The sequence below is a fragment of the Lactuca saligna genome, chromosome 6 (assembly GCF_052625555.1).
Source record: "Lactuca saligna cultivar CGN05327 chromosome 6, ASM5262555v1, whole genome shotgun sequence".
Lineage (NCBI taxonomy): Eukaryota > Viridiplantae > Streptophyta > Magnoliopsida > Asterales > Asteraceae > Lactuca > Lactuca saligna.
The window spans coordinates 14,163,548-14,184,172 of NC_136422.1; the positions used below are offsets into that span (position 1 = coordinate 14,163,548).

General features: G+C 35.6%; 1 protein-coding gene across 2 annotated transcripts; it reads right to left on the reverse strand.

The window, feature by feature from the left end:
- Window positions 1-9,757: 9,757 nt before the first annotated feature.
- LOC145000940 (transcription factor bHLH128-like) lies at window positions 9,758-18,017 on the reverse strand. 2 transcript variants are annotated; one of them, XM_078960242.1, is made up of 6 exons: window positions 17,592-18,017; window positions 13,367-13,533; window positions 13,096-13,233; window positions 10,385-10,450; window positions 10,163-10,231; window positions 9,758-9,942 (listed from the first exon to the last, which is right to left on the reverse strand). In XM_078960242.1, exons 1-6 carry the CDS (start codon window positions 17,935-17,937, stop codon window positions 9,892-9,894), a joined length of 837 nt encoding a protein of 278 aa, XP_078816368.1. In that variant the 5' UTR covers window positions 17,938-18,017; the 3' UTR covers window positions 9,758-9,891. The 2 variants fall into 2 exon arrangements, with proteins under 2 accessions (XP_078816368.1, XP_078816367.1); XM_078960241.1 differs by having other exon boundaries at window positions 17,505-18,017.
- Between the last annotated feature and the right edge of the window lie 2,608 nt (window positions 18,018-20,625).

Sequence of the window (20,625 nt, forward strand, 5' to 3'; positions counted from 1 at the left end):
CGGCAGAAGAGCTACGCTGACAGGAGGCGTTCGGACTTGGAGTTCCAGGTGGGAGATATGGTTCTTCTGAAAGTCTCACCTTGGAAAGGTGTCATCAGGTTCCGGAAGAGGGGTAAGCTGGGCCCCAGATTTATTGGTCCTTTCAGGGTTATGGCCCGGTGTGACATCCCCAAAATCACGGCCAGAAAAGACCGGTTTTGTTTATACTTTATTTCAAAATCAGAGTTATCTTTTAATAAAAGGGTTGCGGAATTTGTCCCAAAACAATAATATGATAAAGATTTATCAAAAGCATTTCCATAGAAATGTATTTCATTAAAAGACTCGGGATGTCATGTTCGTACAGATCAAAAGTATAAACAGTACAATATAAGCCTTACTACATTATTTCATATCTACAGGCCTATATCCGTAATCCCTCGTCCAAAACATCACACCTATGCTCATGCGCCACTACCTGTAATGCATAAAACTGAGTGGGTCAGGCTTGGGAGCCTGGTGAGCACATAGGGTTTTCAACCCACAATAAGTTTATTAATTTCATCAATCAACAATAACCCGATTACCCGTTCCCGTTATCCTCACTTTACGTCCCTAAACACCTATCATAAGGGACCTAGCCTAAGGATCATCATCGGGACGGACACTACTGCTAAGGGGATTCCTCAGCAATAAATGTCCTAATAGGCAACCATGTGGGGGATGGAGTACACCGGTGAACACATCGTTCACAACACCTACAGGTTGCGAACCTGCTAGTGTTCCACTAGACTGTCTAGAAGAGTCCGTGGTCGTCATCTATACTCCGCTAGATGACTGGATCAACAACAACAACATCGAGGCCTCTCATCATTTTATCACACATCACCTATTACATCTACCCATGTTTTACCCTAACATTTTCGTAGATATAAAATACATATACAGTTTAAATCATTAAAAACATGTATAACAACGTTCATCTAGCATAGATAGCAAGTATTCAGATAATATGCACACATAGCACGTAATTTATATAAAATACTTCATATCTATGTGTAAGTTGAAGGTAACTATGCACTCACCGGAAAAGGTGGTGATTCCGAACTCAGACAGCGCTTCGCTTCTTAAAAAGAATTTTTCTTCGACGAAACCTAGTATTATTACCACTAGAGTTTAGTTTATTATTCGTCGAGACTAATTAATAGTCTAGCTATTATTATTATTATTATATAAGCGTCAAAAAAATACTTATATAACCCATAATAATAGCCCAAGTATTTATTATAAGTTCCTAATAACGTTACTATAATTAAATAAAAGTTATATTAAAAATAGCGTAGGCGTAGCTCACTTACAGCGGGTTTTATAGAAAACCGGGCTTTGCTTGGAGCAGCGTTCCCGAGCCGAAAAGCTCTTCTTCTCAGAGCCTTCAAGCACTCCGGGGCTTCCGCCTCGTGCTAGGGAGGTTCCCTAGGCTTTTCGGGGGATTTCGGGGCTAGAGAGAGGTTCTAGAGAGAGAGAGAGTAAAGAGAAGAAAGAATGGGAAAGGTGTGAAGAAAATGAGGGTGGGAGAGGTGGTATTTATAGGGTGAAATGTGGCTGAACTTGGTGCCACATGTCACCATCTGGTGGCAAGCCTTGGGGAGAAAGCAATGGCCAAGATTGTGCCACATCACCCATTTTTGCACAGCACACTTCCGACTTCTAAAATCCGTAACTTTCACATACGACCTCCGTTTTTGACGTTCTTTATATCCACGCGTAGGTAATAATAAGATCTACAACTTTCATTTTGACACCGTCAGCTAATTCTCGACCGATCTTAAATTTAACAGTACAAGGAGATTATACTGTTAAACGTCTGCGTAAAATTAATAACTTCTGCATACGGACTCTGTTTTTGTCTGTCTTTTTACCGTTGATTTCCTATTAATGAGATCTTCAACTCTCATTTATGTTGTGTAAGCCAAAAACCGCTCGAACTAAAATTCGAGTTTCAGGCCGTGCACTGCTAAGCCGAATCTTAGAAAAATCATAACTTCTTCATACGAAGTCAGATTTGGGCGTTCTTTTTATCGATGTTCTTAGTTTAACATATTCTACGACTTTTGTTTAGATTGCTAAGGCTAAAAAGTCTTCTATCGTAAATTCACTATTTACGTCTCCCGGTATCGTGCCGGTTTTGTCGTAAAACTTCGGCGGGCCATAACTTCTTCTTTATAGCTCGGATTTCGGCATTCTTTATATGCACGGAAACCTTGAGACATATTCTACAACTTTATGTAGAGATATCGGGATTATCTCACACTTTAATTTTGATGCTCATTTTTATTCTTTATTAATTATACATTTATAATTAAATAATAAACACATAAACACACATAATTCACATAATACTCAAATATTTCATATTTATTACTTCAAAAAGAGTTACAATAGTTGACCTAGACTATTACATTGACAAAAATGCTTAGCCCTGAAAACCCGGGCGTTACACCCGGGTGGGTCGGGTTGCTTATCGGTTACATCTTCCTGAGGAGCTTAGTCAGATCCACAACACTTTCCACGTGTCGCAGTTGAGAAAGTGTTTGGTGGATGAGTCAGCAGTCGTTCCCCTAGAGGATATTCAGGTTGATAGCAGCCTGAATTATATTGAGAGGCCGGTCGCGATTTTGGATCGGAAGATCAAGACCTTGAGGAACAAGGTCATTCAGCTAGTGAAGGTGCAGTGGCAGCACCGGAAGGGATCTGAATGGACGTGGGAGGCTGAGGAAGAGATGAGAACGCACTACCCAGAGTTATTCGCAGATCCAGCCGTAGCAGACTTCGAGGATGAAGTCTGAGACAAGTGGGGGAGAATTGTAACGACCCGTTCCCGGTATGTTAATTAATTGTTAATTGTCTAAGTTTTCAAGAGGGACTCAGCGAGTTCTAGCATGACTCGCCGAGTTGGGTCGCGTATTTTGTGCATGCGGGAGCCGGGGACTCGGCGAGTCCGTCCGTCTGGGTGAAACCCTAAATCCCCGGGTTTGCCCACTATTTAAACCACATTATAGCCTCATTCTCGCCACTTTCACCCTGAGAACACAGTGAGAGAACCCTAATCCTCCCTTGAGAGCTTATAAGTGATTTGGTGCCATTTTTGTGAAGGTGTGAAGAAGGAGAAGAAGAAAGAAGCAAGGAAACGAGTTGTAGTGCTAAGATCCAAGGGCAAATATGAGTTTATTGAGCCGAGGAGATTCAGGAGCAGCAGCCGTTAGCTTTCAGAGACACACACTCAGCCGCCAGTTTACGAGGTGAGTTTCCTTCCAATAGGGACGGGTCTAAGGCCACAATGCCGGCCCGTCCAGTTAGCAGTAGCTTCCGGACTTGATCCGATGCAGTAGTTAGGATGTTTGATGCCTTCGTGGCTCAGACAGGAATTGTGAGCTATGTTTTATGTGTTATGTACTATGTGTTTCGGGCTACGGCCCGATGTAGTATGCAGTATATGTGTTCATGCTAGTTGTTATAATATGCTATCCGATGCAGTCAGTTCCGGACTTCGGTCCGATGCAGTCAGTTCCGGACTTCGGTCCGATGCAGTCAGTTCCGAACTTCGGTCCGATGCAGTCAGTTCCGGACTTCGGTCCGATGCAGTTAGTTCCGGACCTTGGTCCGATGCAGGGGACAAGGTCCCAGTCAGTTCCGGACTTCGGTCCGATGCAGTTTCCGGGCTTCGTCCCGATGCAGTGGGCAAGGCCCGATATGTGTTTATATGATATTGATATGTATGGTATGTGGTATTTTGGGGGAGCTCACTAAGCTTCGTGCTTACAGTTTCAGTTTTGGTTTCAGGTACTTCTGCAAGCAAAGGGAAGAGCTCGGGATGACGGCATCGCACACACCACCGCCTCAGCTTTAACCTGGGATTGATTTAGTTGTTTGATTTGATGTAGCATGATACAGTTTTCCGCTCAGTATTTTATTATGTTTTGGAATACATCACGCATGGTTTTATTATTTGATACTCTGATTACAGTTTTGATTATATTAAAAACAAAAATTTTTGGGTCGTATTTTTGGGTCATTTCAAATAAGTTGTTACCCTTTAGATCTAGGCATGATTTAGTCCCTGGAGCTTGGATCTACTGCCTTTATGGAGTCATATTGCATGAAAGTCCTAAATCTACCCCTTTTTGTGCACTTTGAGCCCTAAAACTTTCATTGGTGATTATCTACACGTAAAGTTAGAAACTTTACGTGTAAACCAGGCCCTAGGAACCCAGATCTATGAATGGCATGGACTGGATTCAAGCAAAATCACGTGTATAGTTTTTGCATGAGGCAGACTCGGCGAGTCGTTCATCTGACTCAGCAAGTCGATTCGCAAGTCCCTGGGTTGTTCCCCTTTTTGTGTTTGAGAGTTGGAGTAGTGAGTCATATGGTATGACTCAGTGGGTTGGAAACAAGACTCACTCATGGAGTCACTCGGCGAGTCAATGCCATGACTCGGCGAGTTCATGGCAATCTTCTTGTCTCAAGAACAACTCGACGAGTTGTTCATACAACTCAGCGAGTCACAGCTTAGAGTGTTCTACGGATGAAGGCGAACTCGGCGAGTTGTTCATACAACTCGGCGAGTAAGATGAAGGACTATTGGACTTGGGTATAGAGAAAGGGAATCGGCGAGTTGGCAAGCCAACTCAGCGAGTCTGGTCAACTGGCAGTTGAATGTGACTTGACTCATGACTTGTTAAGGGTAAATAGACAATTTACCCTTAGGGCGGTTAGCAGTATTTGACTAAGTGTTTGGTGGGAATTACAGTCGGAGGATTTCCGAAGCAGCAACAGCAGCAGACAGACCATTCCCACACAGATCAACAGCTACTACGAGGTGAGTTACCTTCCAGTAGCGGTGGGTCTAAGGCCACAATGCCGGCCCACCAGTAGGAGATGTATGATAAATGATTGTCTTTGTGATATCATCTAGGTTTGCTACTACTTGATATGTTATATGCTAGCATGATATGTTGTATGTGATAGTAGTAGAGTTCGGTTGTTAGGACCGAAGGGTAGTCAGACACCCCATATACGTCTGACAGTATATGATGATATGTTTGCATGCTGGCTTTTTACATTATATGCGATAGAGGTAGTAGGAGGGGATTAGTCCCCGAGTTTGGTTGCTAGGACCGAAGGGTAGTTCAGGCACCCCAGATATGTCTGATAATATGTTATGTTAGGATATATGTGATAGTAGCAGTAGGGGTGAAATAGTCCCCGAGGTTCGGTCATCAGGATCGAAGGGTAGTCAGCACCCCAGAATGGCTTGACATGGGTAGTCAACACCCCAGAATGGCTTGACACGGGTAGTCGGCACCCCAGAATGGCCGTACCGGGTAGGTTGGGCACCCCAGAAATGCCTGACAATATGTATGATATGTGATTGTATGGTATGCGGTATGGTGGGGGAACTCACTAAGCTTCGTGCTTACAGTTTTCAGTTTTGGTTTCAGGTACCTCTTCTTCGAAGGGGAAAGAGTTGGCACGGTAGCGGCCCATCACACACATGCTTCGTATTCTGCATCATGAGATCTTCCTAGGGATGTGTACTCTGACATTATTATCTTTTATGAAATGTTTTCCAGACATGTGATATCTTTATAAAATATTATGATCAATAAACGTTTTAATTCGAATGTTTTGCTAAATATATGTTTTCAAAAATGAAATTTTTGGCTCGTATTTTTGGGGTGTTACAAAAGTCAACCATGGTCAACCTTAGTCAAAACTAAGGTCATCCATCAGTCAAAGTCAACGGTCCATGTTGACTCTAACTCATCGAGGCTAGTGGATCCAGAGGTTGTGTATGATTAGACATGTTTATAGGAATATGATTTATATCTTATCTAAATCTATAGAGGCCAAAGGGATTGTAGCCAAGCGGTAACAGGTGTTGTTGTCTTTCTTTGAGGTTGAGGGTTCAAGTCCTGTAGTGGACATAAGTGGATTAGGTGTTGTTAGCTTGGGAGTAGATTAGAATTGTCTGTTCAAAAAAATCTAAATCTATAGAGCACCAAAGAGGATACCCCTTGTTTTATCATGTACACCCTAATCCACTAGTAACCCACCAACAATTATTATTTGGTGTTTAAGATTATAGATCACCAAAGGGGTATATACAGTAAAGTCCCAATATTTTCATCGATTTGACAAGAAAGTCCTAAATTTTATTTTTTTGATAGTAAAGTCCAAATTACCAGCAGTTTTTGACACTTTTACCCTTTTTCCCCAGTTAGCCGGTAATTAGGACTTTTTTGTCAACAAAATAAAGTTTAGGATTTTCTTGTCAAATCATCAATTAGGACTTTACTATCAAAAAAATAAATTTTTGGACTTTTTTTGTCAAATCGTTGAAAATATTGAGACTTTAGTGTATATATAATTTTTTTGGTTAGAAATTTAATGGTATGATACTCTTTAAGCATAAGAGTTATTGAAACCTTTTTTAATCAGCTAGATCCTATTGAAATCCTTTAGGTTTGTATCTTGTTAAATCGTTTTTTTAATCTCAACAAACCGAAATTGAAAAAATTGAGATAATCAAGAAAGAAAGAAAGAACCAGGGTTGTGTTGGCTTTTTGCAGTCTCAAAAATGGAGAAATTAGAAATCTAAAAAAACGAAATTGCCCTGGCTTTATACAAACACAAACAACACATGCCTAGTCAAAAGGGTGTGAACGTCGAGAAGGGAAAGAAGGGCAATTCCGTTTTTTTGGTTTCTTATTTCTCCATTTTTGGGGCTGCAAAAAGTCAACATAACGCTAGTTATTTCTTTCTTTCTTTCTTTCTTTCTTATCTCAAATTTTTTTTCAATGTGGGTTTGTTGAGATTAAAAAACGATTTAACAAGAAGCAAACGTTAAGGATTTCAATAACTCTTATGCTTAAAGAGTATCATACCATTAAATTTCTAACCAAAAAAAATTATATATACACTAAAGTCCTAATATTTTCAACGATTTGACAAAAAAGTCCTAAACTTTATTTTTTTGACAATAAAGTCCTACTTGACGATTTGACAAGAAAGTCCTAAACTTAATTTTTTTGACAAAAAAGTCCTAATTACCGGCTAACCGGGAAAAATGGTAAAAGTGTCAAAAATTGCCGGTAATTTGGACTTTACTGTAAAAAAAAATAAAGTTTAGGACTTTCTTGTCAAATCGATTAAAATATTGGGACTTTACTGTATATATTTTATAAGATATAATTGATAATAGATAATAGATAATAGATAATATATAGTTAATAATTAATAATAGATAATAGATAATTAATAATAGATCATAACACCATTAAGAAACACAATGATCAATTTTATAGTTAAGGCATACTGTAACACCGTAAATTTTCAAATAAAATTTTCATTTAAAATCACCTTAATCTCATTAGCATAATCTTAAAAATCTCCAAAATATCAAGTTATCAAAAACATATGTTCATAAATTGTTTACAACACATCCAAGATCCTTCAAAATATATCTCCAACTCGTGTGTGTACAATCAAACCGGTGCCTTCCTGTGATCCTGAGAAGTACCTGAAACACATAACGCATAACACGGTAAGCACGAAGCTTAGTGAGTTCCCCAAAATACCACACATATCTCATTAGCCTCTCATGGCTATGCTCAAATAAGACCCTCTGGTTAATATATCTCAGTGGGACCCTCTAGTCCCACAACTCAGGAGGACCCTTCGGTCTTAACTCAATAAGCTCAGAATAATACACAACATAAATCACAAAGACATAATGCAGGATATAACAATAGTCAATATAAACACATAAGACCCTCCGGTCACACACATAGGTTACCACTCTAGGTAAGTATAGTGAGAAGACTCACCTCATAAGCAAACAAGCAAAATAACTACGTACACGAATCCGATCTAGCCTACGCCTAACACATATGATAATTATCTCAAATAAATTCTCAATCACAACTCTAAATAACCGAATGCTATTTTCTCTCTCTCTAACTCTTGGGATGGGTAAAACACCATTTTAATCTTAGTGAGTTCCCCAAAATACCACACATATCTCATTAGCCTCTCATAGCTATGCTCAAATAAGACCCTCCGGTTAATGTATCTCAGTGGGACCCTCTAGTCCCACAACTCAGGAGGACCCTCCGGTCTTAACTCAATAAGCTCAGAATAATACACAACATAAATCACAAAGACATAATGCAGGATATAACAATAGTCAATATAAACACATAAGACCCTCCGGTCACACACATAGGTTACCACTCTAGGTAAGTATAGTGAGAAGACTCACCTCATAAGCAAACAAGCAAAATAACCACGTACACGAATCCGATCTAGCCTGCGCCTAACACATATGATAATTATCTCAAATAAATTCTCAATCACAACTCTAAATAACCGAATGCTATTTTCTCTCTCTCTAACCCTTGGGATGGGTAAAACACCATTTTACCCCTCCATGGTCCCTACAATACCTCTCTTGACCAAACCCTAAAGTCAACATACGACAACACGCGAGTCAACAGTCCATGTTGACCTGACTTGCCAAGTGCATCTATGTGACTCACCGAGTCCCCATTGTTCCTTCAAAAATGTCATGAAATCCCAACTTAAGTCGTCGAGTTGTCTCATCAACTCACCAAGTTTCCCATGTCCAGACTCATCGGGGAAAACCTTAGCCGACTGGTCGAGTCAGCTCATTGACTCGGTTAGTCTATTCAATCTATTTTCTCATTCAGACGTTTTAAGGCAGATCTACAACCCCAAATTCCAGATTTAGACTCCCAAGGCTCGAATGTCACATAAAGCTACGAGCTTTTACGTTCATGCATGGCATATTAGGCTCATAATGTCAATACAAACTCCAACAAGGGTTAGATGCACAAAAGCTATTCTCTAGCTCAATAAAGCCCGAATTTTTGGGCTTTCAAGTCCTCCTACAGTCCATATTTGAGGTTTCAACCTCATGATATGCTCAATACTCATTGTCTCAAGATAGATAGGAGAAAGCCCTCAAAACCTCCCTAAACTAAGATCTCACAAAGGAAAGGTCATAATAGAAACATTTTACCTTTGCACTAAAGCTAATCACTGAAGAACTTTGGATCTACAACCCCTCTTTGATCAAACACGTCAAGCTCTCCAAATCTCCTTCCAAAGATGCACAAAACTACTCAATTTAGCCTCTCTCTCTCTCTCTCTCACTCACTTTATCACTCACAAATCAATTTGATCGATTAGGGTTTCATACAGGGGAGTTGAATGACCGGTGAGTAAGAAATGAGGGCTTAAGACCCTTTTAATAGGACACAAAACCGGAAGATTAGGGTTTCCACTTATAGCACCGACTCGTCGAGTTGGTTGTAAAACCCATGTGGTCCAATCGTCTCTACTCGCCAAGTTGGGGCTCCCGTTCGTCGAGTTGCTCAGTTTACTCATAAATATAATATATAATTATTATAACTGGGAGTTGGGATATTACACATACAAACAAAATTAATCAAATTAATGAATGTGATAGATATACCCGTCACATAAACAATATCACAAGGAACTCATGATATAGTTATACAACCCAATAATTAGATGTAACTTCTATAATTACATAAACATTACCAAAATCCTGTAATTACATAAATATCCTAATCAAGAATTAAATGTGCATATATTTGGTTGTGCTGCAGATTGGAAGATACAAAAGAACACGTATATTAAACCAAAGCTAAAGTTAACTTGCTTTCCATTGAATGCAACTCCATGGTCGTCTAGTCGTTTTCACGTGAACAATGACGCTCTTATATGATCCCTTGGATGTCTATCTCAACATCATGTGTTACCCTAGAGACTTCCCTTCAATATCTTGTTGCATCAATATAATTTTCATTTGGGTTTGCATCCACACTTGCAATTTTGGAGTTCATTGTTAAGGCTCTACAAAAGAAGCAAAAATTAACCATGTCGCACGATCTACAATATAAGATTAATCAGAAACATTGTCAAGAAAACATGCAATATGCCCCCAAGCCTTTTTGGTGCTTAAAATCTCGTAACACAATTAATAACGAACGTATATTACTTAAAAAATTTACTTATAAGTTAAAAAGAATATTTTATCATTCATTTATTATTATTTAATATAGTTTCTACTAACCTGAACGTGAGTTTGAAGGCCTTTTATATGTTGTACAGCCAGGTCCAACATGTCTGAATAGCTTGTTTGCTGCAAAAAGAATTTTCACCAAAATACCTTTGTAATTATATTTTGTATGTAATGGTATAAAAATGATACAATTATAGGTTTTGTTTATTTGGTGCAAATAGAATTAAAACAAAAATCATAAAATAAAAGATGCAATCTAAGTGACACGGCTACCTTATCCATATTTGGAACAAGATCTTGCAACTTCTTCAGCTTCCCGCTTATTCTTGTTCTTCTTTCCTAAATCAACAACAAAATATAAGAACTTGGAAGTAATTAATAAGCGTTGACGAGTCAACCAAATGTGAACTAATCCTCCTTTATTAATGCTAAATAATTAAGAAAAATAATTGTCTCAAAATCGAAATATTGTAGTAATATAGAGAACTTCTTGCAATTTGAAACTTGATATCACAATCTAAATTTTGATAACCTAGTGACTTTATTATAATTCAGAAAAAATAGTTAACTGAAGAACATGAACTCATTTGGTTGATATTAAAAAAAAAATTACAAATGATATGATGAAGAAAACAAAAAACTTGTGTAAGCAAAAAAAAAAAAAAAATGTTAAATCCTACGTGGCCTCCAATAAAAAGATTGATATCAACCAATCATTAATTTGTTTTTTTCAAAAAGAAAATAGATCCACACATTTCTTCCTCAAACTATAACACACATTTAGAATATTAAACTATAATTGGACGTTGACATAGGCTGCCAATAAGACCACGATCATCATGAATAGCCTTTAATTAGCATACGAACCTAAAAAGAAATGGGGTAATACCAAAACCGCTAAATCTGCTTGGACAGAATAGCATATGATTAAACGCAAATATACTAGCAATGTCGAGACCACCATGGACTTTTTACCCCAACAGCTTACGCCAACTAATTCAAGTCATAGCCTACAACACTTTAAACAAAGACATGAAATAAGTTGGAAAAGATTCCAAGAACGGCTTGATTAACATTAGCCGACCACCCACAAATAAAGTCTTAGCCTTCCAAGATGACAATTTAGTAGTAATCTTTTTACGACATCCTTCTACACATCGATCAGATAAAGGTTACACCAACAAGAAATCCATACGAACAACATTGTTAACATTTTGTGGGACTACTAACCTAAAAAGATCACATCATTTGCATAAAAAATGAGTGGTTTCCATGGTCTGCTTCCCAAAAGAAAGACCACATAAAAGATCTTCTTAGAACCAACCTCCTGAAAGGCTAAACCTTAACAGGTAATCCTTCTAGCTATCTCAAAAAAAGCATAAGGAGACAGAGGGACACCTAATGTCAACCCCCTTTAAAGATGAAACTCATAACTTAAAGACCCATTAGCCAGAACTGGATCCTTGGAAGATTAGAGACAACCTCGAGTCCAAGATCTTTATTTACACCCATAAGAACTTTATTAATAAGCCTGTCCAGATGCGAACAATTTCAGGATGTATAACCCCTAAGAAGTTTTCGTGTTGGGCGATACTATTGTGGTATATATGTGCCTAAGAGGATTTTACAGTCTCGACTTGTAATCAACAGAAACCTTTGTTAGAAGAATCAGTTGGTGGACTGATAAATGACGATCAAGAGCTAAACCAGAAAGGTTGTCAACACATCGGTAAGGCCACCATACACCAAAAATTGGTCGATCTTGCTCATCTTAGTTGCCTATTTTGTCTAGCCACGTAAAGGATTACCCTCCTAAAGGGAGGTCAACAAGACTAGCATTAGAGATACATTCATTAAAAACACCTGCAAAGTTAAGAGTGGAACATCAAAGCATATCGTTGTGAATCCAAATGATGATCATCAAATGCATCCATGATTACCACCACTCCATGACACCAAGTAATTGTTGGTGATTTTAGTGTTACCATATCATTTGAAGTAATTGGAACTAATATATGTGCTAAGGGATTTCATAATTTGTACTCTAATATATATACCGGGTTGTGCGGAGTACACGCATGTATAAGATTGAATTAGAATCCGGTTCGACGACTAGTCGGGGGTCCGGAGGCAGCGCCCCTGAGTCTGTGGTTTCCAATGGGCAACGCCCTTAGCGGGGTCCAAGAGGCAGAGCCCCTGGCTGGGATCCCACTAGTTTTGGTAACCCTAAATCCTCATTAAATCCAGATTATCATGACTTGCTTCCAAAGCAACTAATGAAGGCCTAACCCTAATGAAACACTAATCTCGTTTAATATATAAATAGTTATTCCTCTTCAGAAGAGGATTACGATCTTAAGCTCTCGTTTTTTATCATACTTTCATAGAATCCGTTAGTATATTGGCTTACGATTTCTATACCTAGAATCGTAAGTGTCCACTTGAATTATCTTAGACTGAATTTCTTGTAACATAGAGATAAGATAAAAATATCAGTTCGGAAAGTGATATCACGATCAAAATTAGTATCCCTATCTCTACCAAAACCCTAAGTTTTCCCAATATTAATCATACCTACTAGGTTCAAAAGGTCCCTTTGCAACCAAATACCCTGAGGCACATAAACCGAAATAATAAAAAATGAAGTGACAATAGGAGTTTGCAACCACTGCAACAAAAGAATCTGAAGAAAACGATCTATATTTGGCAAACAACAAAGGGTCCCAAATACAAAGAATACCACCCGTTGCACCCTTTGTACTATTAAACACAAAATCAAACTAAACTATATATTATTGGTTGTTATTTTATGATATTAATCTTTATCGTATTTATATCCCATTTTTTATTTGTATTTTACATGTCTTCATCAACATATTTGTGTATAAGATAATCATGTTATAATGCATAATTTAAATATTCATTTTTATCCAATAATTTACTATATCTTATCTTTATAGTAAAACAAATCCACATTGATTTACCCTTTCAGCAATGCTCCGGGGATGAGTAGCGCAACCACGCTTGGCACGGATTTTACATGGGACAGAATCATGAGGAAGGTCCATCATCTTCTCCATCGTGGCTGCCTCTAGAGCAGATTCTGATAGCCCAAAATTAAGCTAAAATTCAATTTAATTAAATTGTTAGTATATATAATCTTTTTATCAATTAAATTGAATCTAAATCACATTTTTATAATTAATTATCTCCATATAATAAGTGGGATCAGCATAAAAATATCCAAATACGTACCTCAGAATCCATGACATTAAGACCATTGATGTCAAGCTTAGCTCTTTTGTTATGCGATGAGTTTGAAAACATTAGGGAATTTGCAATGTTGTTCTCTTCGGATATTTGAGAAAAAGAACTTGTTCCAGTGAAACTAAGTTGAGAGCTTAATCTTGAACCCCTTCCGTCTACATTATCATCTCATCAATTAGTTCATATAATTATGTTTGTTTTCTAAATTACGTAAAAAATGATTGTTATACGAAATATATTCATTACGAAACAACAACATCAATAGTTTATCCGTATAACATGTTAATTTAAGAGTTAAAATAAAAAACCAGCTGCATATATTGGTAAAAGTTTATAACATGAGAAATTAAATTGCCTCCTACCTTTTATTCCTACAATTATTCCTATCCACTAAAATTATAACAAATCACCATTCAATTTAATTGTATTTGATATATTCCTAATATAGTCTTAATGATTTAGTTTAAAAAATATGGAAAGATGACACTTATCATAATTTTATTTGGTAGGAACATTTGTAGGTATAAAAAGTAAGAATCAATTTAATTTTTAAACGGTTTTGTAATTAGAAACCTTTAATTCGGTGTTACATATTTTCATGTCTTTTAAATAATGAAATATGACTGCTATCGCATCAAAAATGATTACATGCATGCAGTTGTATGTATTATAGTTCTATATCATTTCGTCTAAAAGTAGATAAATACATACTTGATATTATTATTAATTATTATTATTATTATACATGATTTATATATGTATGGAAATTAGATTCTGGTACATGCGCGACGAGCATATGTTTGAGTGGGGATCAGGTGGGGTTGAAGGGGAGACATGTGATTGGTCAGGTACGAATGGTTATGATGATGATTGATGCACTGAATCTACCCACCAATCAACCAACTTTGAAACTAAACAATTACAACTTGCAACTTGCGAATTGCAACTTGCGACACTTTATTTTTATATTTATTTATATTTTATGTTCGATGCATGATTTAATATATTCTTTATGTCACATTAAAATTCTACAATAAACATAAATAAGTATAAATGGAAATACAATATATAATTAAATTATATATACCAAAAGATATGACGGATGGAATTATAATTCTAAATTTAATATACCACATACTATTATCTATAAAAGTGTATTCAAGTATGTATAGAAACACTACTAGCTAGTTTCATCCGTTTTTTATTATATTTTATATAGCCTTTTTGTTCGTAATTAATGCTTTGTCTTTTCGGTCTGAATGTCTACGACGATGTATTTTCAAATAGCAAATTGATATAAAAATTATATTATTTTAGAAAAATACAAAGCACTTACAATAGATATTAAAAGAGTCGACGTCAACGCGATTGAAGAGTAGATAATAATGGTAATATGGTTTAATACATGTTTAATATTTTAAATCAAAGAACAATTATTAGATGATGAAATCCAAAGCTTCAAATAATACATTTTAAGGAAATATTTTATGGGCTTGAGTTGTAGGATATTATACACCTTTGTTTAACTATTATTCGTTAGATTATAATCGTTTAAGTATATATTTTATCGGCTCGATTTATAGTGTTTTGTAGAATATATATATATACAACTAAAGAAATATGTATATACAAATTAATCAATTAAAAATCAAATACAACAGTAAGAAAAAAAAATATTCGAAAAGCAAAACCATGGGCTTTGTTTAAAACCTATGGATGATATTTAAGTCCCACTTGTCTACATATACAGTGTATTATTGGTCTTTTTAACTACTCGTTCAATCTTGTTTCATGTGAATGTCTTCCAATTGAGTGTCAAAAATATATAATATTTAGTTAAATATTTAAAGGACAATACTATTGATCGACATAATTATGTTAAAATAGTTTTAATTCAATTAAGTGCAAAACCAATTAGCACAAATAAGTGTTTTGGAACATGTGAACAAGAAAAGAATGTTTATATGTTAATAATTTGTTTATGAAAATATATAAGTATGTGACTGATAAATCTGATTTTAAAAATTTCTATATATTAACTGAAAATATTCCAAAACATTGATTAAAAAATATACCAGACTTTTAGGATCTTTTTATAAATTGAGGTCTTATATATCTTCCATATGTGGGAGGAAACTTAATTAATTGTTCGATGGAATTGTTATGTGCTGGAAAATGGATGTAACCAAGTAATAGGCAGTCCAATTAAGGATTGGTGTTTATTGTTTTCAACGTAGGGTTTTCGTTTAAACATGAGTTATATGCCCTTTGGTTAACAAATGAAGACCTTGTATTCATACATTCTAAATTCCCTTATATTTTAAATAAATAAGTAATGATATGTTCTATTACATCTGGAGAAATATAATGTACGTAAGCCTAATTTGTTTTATTACAAAATATAATGATATGCATAACTAATTAGGTGTGACATCCATGTATTTTATGAATTTATAAAAAAATAAGAAAAATAAAATGTTTTTTTTTTTTAATTTAAACAAATAATTTAGATAAATAAATAAATGAAACTAATAAGGTTTAATTTAGTAATTTTAAAATTAGAAGTAAAGTTCATTAATAAAATTAATATGCATTTATTATAACATTTAAATTCTATGCGAAATTTAATAAAATGCAAAAACCATAAAATGACATATAAAAAATAAATAACACAATGTATTAGAAGACGACAAGTGATAAAATTATTTTAATTTATTAGGTAGAATAAAAAGTTTAATATCAATATGTAAATATTAAATAGTTTATAAAATAATTGAAAAAAAAATCAATGAGTTTCTAATATTTATGTGAATTTATTCTTAAATTAATAAAATGATAATTTTATATAAATAGAATGAGAACCTTTCATATATATAATTCTAGAAATTTAATATAATAATGAAAATCTCGAAAAATAACAAGTGAAAAATAAGAAAATGAAAATAAATTAAAAAAAATCATGTAGCAAAATGAATGAGAAGAAGATATGTGATAAAAAAAAAAAAAAAAAAACTTTTATTTATCAAAGAGAATAACTATTAATGCAAAAGATGTAAAAATATAATTTTATGCAATTTTGAATTTAATAAATTCATCATTTCAAAATTTCAACCTTAACAAATACTTAACATATAAGAAATTCGTGAGTTAATGAATAATACCCCCATCAAGAGATAAATATGCATAATATATAGTATCTATATAATTAATAACTATTGAAGTATTAGTGCAAAAGATGTAAAATATAAGTCTATTCAATTTTGAATTTAATACATTAATCATATATTTCAAATTTTCAACTACCAAAAAAATTCAGAATGCATCAGAAAGTCGTGAATTAATGAATAATCTCCCCATTAAGAGTGCTGAAAATGCATAATAGTACACATACGTTGCATGAATTAAACATCATAATTAAATAATGTTTAGAGCAATATCCAGTTTTGCGATGAAAAAAAGTTAGAATTTAAGTTTCTGAAAGTATATGATATATATCGTATAAGATTGCTTTATCTTTAAAACTATAGGAAAAATACTCATGTATTTGCATGAAAATACATTTACCTTGTGCATGTCTCTACGATTTTATCAAGTGTTATTGGTACATTTGTTTTTTTGGAATACTAATGTGTGTGATACTTTATATATGTGCATTCCTGTAGAAATTCACTAAATTAGGCCCTCATTTCATATTAAATAATAAGTTAGTTCTCTATATATGCAATACATTAAATTGCAGAAAGAGATCAAGAAATTGAAGAGTTTAAGCGAGGGTGGTCAAATGTGTATTATATCTTCAACCATGCATTTGATAAACCTATATGTTGTAAGGGTATACGCATTAAAAGGTAACGAACAGTGATAGAGATAAAAAAAAAATGATTTTTGAAACGTTTTAAACGAACAATGCAAGTTGAAAGCAATTATGAATATAATATAATTTTTAGGGTTTCCCTTTATGCGTAGTCCGATGAATACTATATATCATCATGGAAACTTCTAGGTCAAGATGTTTTTATAATTTAACCGAGCTAATATAATCTTCCTGCTAATTAACAAATTAAGTATGTATTTCAATTAGATACATAAGTAAAATAGGGTGTGAAAATATAATTAAGGGACGAACCAGTGGGGGTAGAAGAAACAAGGGTGTTGAGAAAACCGGCGGGGGAGCTGCCGTGCCGGAATAAGGGAGACGGAGTCTGAGATGTACCTTTCAAACCATTAAAAGCGGTTGCGAACTCGTTTAAACGGAATGAGGTGGTTTGTAACCGATCTCCGGTGGAGAGATGCGAAGAGGTCGAGTCTGGAGGTGAGAAAAAGCGAGTAGGGGTTCCGCCTCCGCCAACCATATTGTGATTTCCGACGGTGGTATGTTGGGTTTGCCCATTGATGACGGAGTCTACGGTGGTGGTTAAAAAGGAGACGGGAGCAGAACGGTAGCGAGCGAGGCCTTGCTGTGCTCCTCCCCCACCGCCGCTAACGTTACTGCCATTGATGGCGTTAGGATCTCCTCCTGAAGTCTGAGATGCGGAAGATGAATTGGAGGTGGGATACATATCAATCTTTCTTTGCCAGAAATGGGGAAGATGGAGAGAGATGAAGGTCGTTGAAGAAGCAGCCTGCAAGAGATGCGTTGGTTTGGATAAATATAAGAGGAAATTAATGTCCCACTTGTTCAAAGTCTGCAGTCTCTTTCGACAAGCTAATTCAATTTCTTTTACTTAATTTTTTAATCAACTATTCCATTAAAGCTAAAAAGTAAAAACATTTTTCTAATTCTTGTTGTGTGTTATCATTTTGATAAAAAAAAAAAAAAAAAAAAAAGGTAAACACGACTTCTTGATAGCAAAATTTTATTAAAAAACAACAAGACATAGATTGGGGTATAAACCCATAGGTCCCAAGACAAAGATCTCCCCCTGTAATCTTATTTTTGAGCCAAAAAAATCAGCAATGACATCAAAAGCAAGAAGGAATGAGTTTTTCACTTTGCTATTAAAAATCAAACTATTCATGTTCGTCCTAAACCATAAGAAGTTTTAGAGATGACATCCTTTTTTTTTATTGAGTTAACTCTAATGAAGTTGTCCAAAGAGTCATTGTCAATGGGAGCATCCTTCCACCAAACGCATAGAAATACTCCCAACTCCTTAGTGGTTGAACGATCTTTAAATATATGATCTTCATTCTCCTTAAAAGCGTTACACATCAGACATAACGTATTTGGAATACCCACCCCCTCCAAACAAGGTTAGCTCTCATCAGTAGTCTACCAAGTCATGTATGCATATGAAAGTGTTGATTTTCCCCGGAACAATGTAAATCCAAACCGTATGCATGTTAGCATACTCCAAGAAACTTTTATTAATTTCTTTCCTAAGGGAAGATACAGTAAAACCGCCACTAGCATCAAGACTCCAGCACCACTCACTACACTCGAATTACCCCATAATTGTTGCTTCTAAGAAAAGTGTATTAAGATCAATATTAAAAGGCTCCAAATCCTTACACACTTGCTTATTCTGCCCTAAATTGTACTCCTTTACCCAGTAGTATCGTCACTCCTAGCCCCCCGTGATCCCCATAAATGCAAGTAATAACCTTTTTCCAAATTCCTTATATATCATCTTTATAGCGTCACTATCACTTCGTGATAAGAGCAAGGTTACATGCGCGTAACCTTCTAATCTCTAAGCCCCTTAAAGCTTTGGAGTTCATGGTTTCCTGTCGTGCAATCCAGGTGATCTTTTTTTTTTTTTTTTTTTTGATCTAAGGAAGTATCCCATAAGAACCCATTACAAATACTTTCAAGCTTTGAAATTATCTTTTTAAGGACTTTAAAGCGAAAAGAAAAATTTTCCAAGGCTGCCAAGAACGGACCTTATCAAGGTTAGTCTTAGGCCTGGCAATCGTGTCGTGTTCGGGTTGGCGTGTCGCGGGTTGGCGGATCAAAATATGTCAACCCAAACACGACCCATTTAAATATACAGGTCACGGATTGGCGGGTTTGGAACATAAACCCATATATGACCCGCCAACCCATTTATCTATACGGGTTCACAGGTTGGCAGGTTCGTGGGTCCAAATTTTAAACATTTAAGTCTTAAACATCCCAATGAAAATTAAAAACATTTATAGAAACATGTTACAGACTTAGCTTTAGAGGTTACGACTTACAACCTTAGACCATCCACCACGAGTCAAAATGTCAAAATAGTCAAATGGTCTATGAATCAATGGTATATATTATATAATACTTATTAAATATTAATACTTGATATATAAATACATTTAAAAATAAAATAATTTTTTTATTGAGAATATAAACGGGTTGGCGGGTCAACCCGTTTATTTTTTGAGAAACTCATATATGATCCGTTTAATAAATGGGTTGGCGGGTTAACGGGTTGGCGGGTTAAAAAACTCAACCCAAACCCATTTATTTCGTATCGTGTTGCGGATCGTGTCGTGGGTCGTGTCGAGAATTACCAGCCGTAGTTAGTCTCCCTCCTATGGATAAAGTTCTAATTTTCCACATTTAATTTTTTTTGGAACTTGTCAATAAGAGGAACACAAGTCGACACTTTAAAAGACTCCCCACCCACCGACATACCAAGATAATAGAACAAACGTTCGCCTTAATGAAACTTCAACGACCGAGCCATAAAAGATACCTTACGTCTAGAAACCCCAATACCTAAAATCTTGCTCTTCCGAAGGTTCACCTTTAGGCCAGACGCAAGGTGCAAGTTAGGATTCTCTTAATATTTCTAGTGTAACATCCATAAAATTTTAAAAAATCTAAAACTTTTACAAAAGTCCAAAAATCATCATTTATTACATATTGTTTTCAAGATAGGTTTCACATCAGAGTTTTTCTCAGAAATCATAACACAAAATATGAGGAGGTGCACGATCAAGCCTTCACCATTTCGCGATCATATGAGGTACCTGAAACATAATAAAAAAAAAAACTTTAAGCCAAGAGCTTAGTGAGTCTTTCCCAAAATACCACCACATAAAATAATAGACCATATCATGCATAAATGAGCCTTCAGCCTGACTGAACCGCCTCGCAGGGCCTTCGGCATGATTGGACCGCCTCGCAGGGCTTACATCTTATCCGAACCGCTCGTCGGGCCTTTGGCCTGACTAGACCGCCTCACAGGCCTTCAATCTATCCGGAACGCCCTTGGTCTGTTGGACTATAGCACAAAGTAGGACCGCCTCAACCCAACCACACA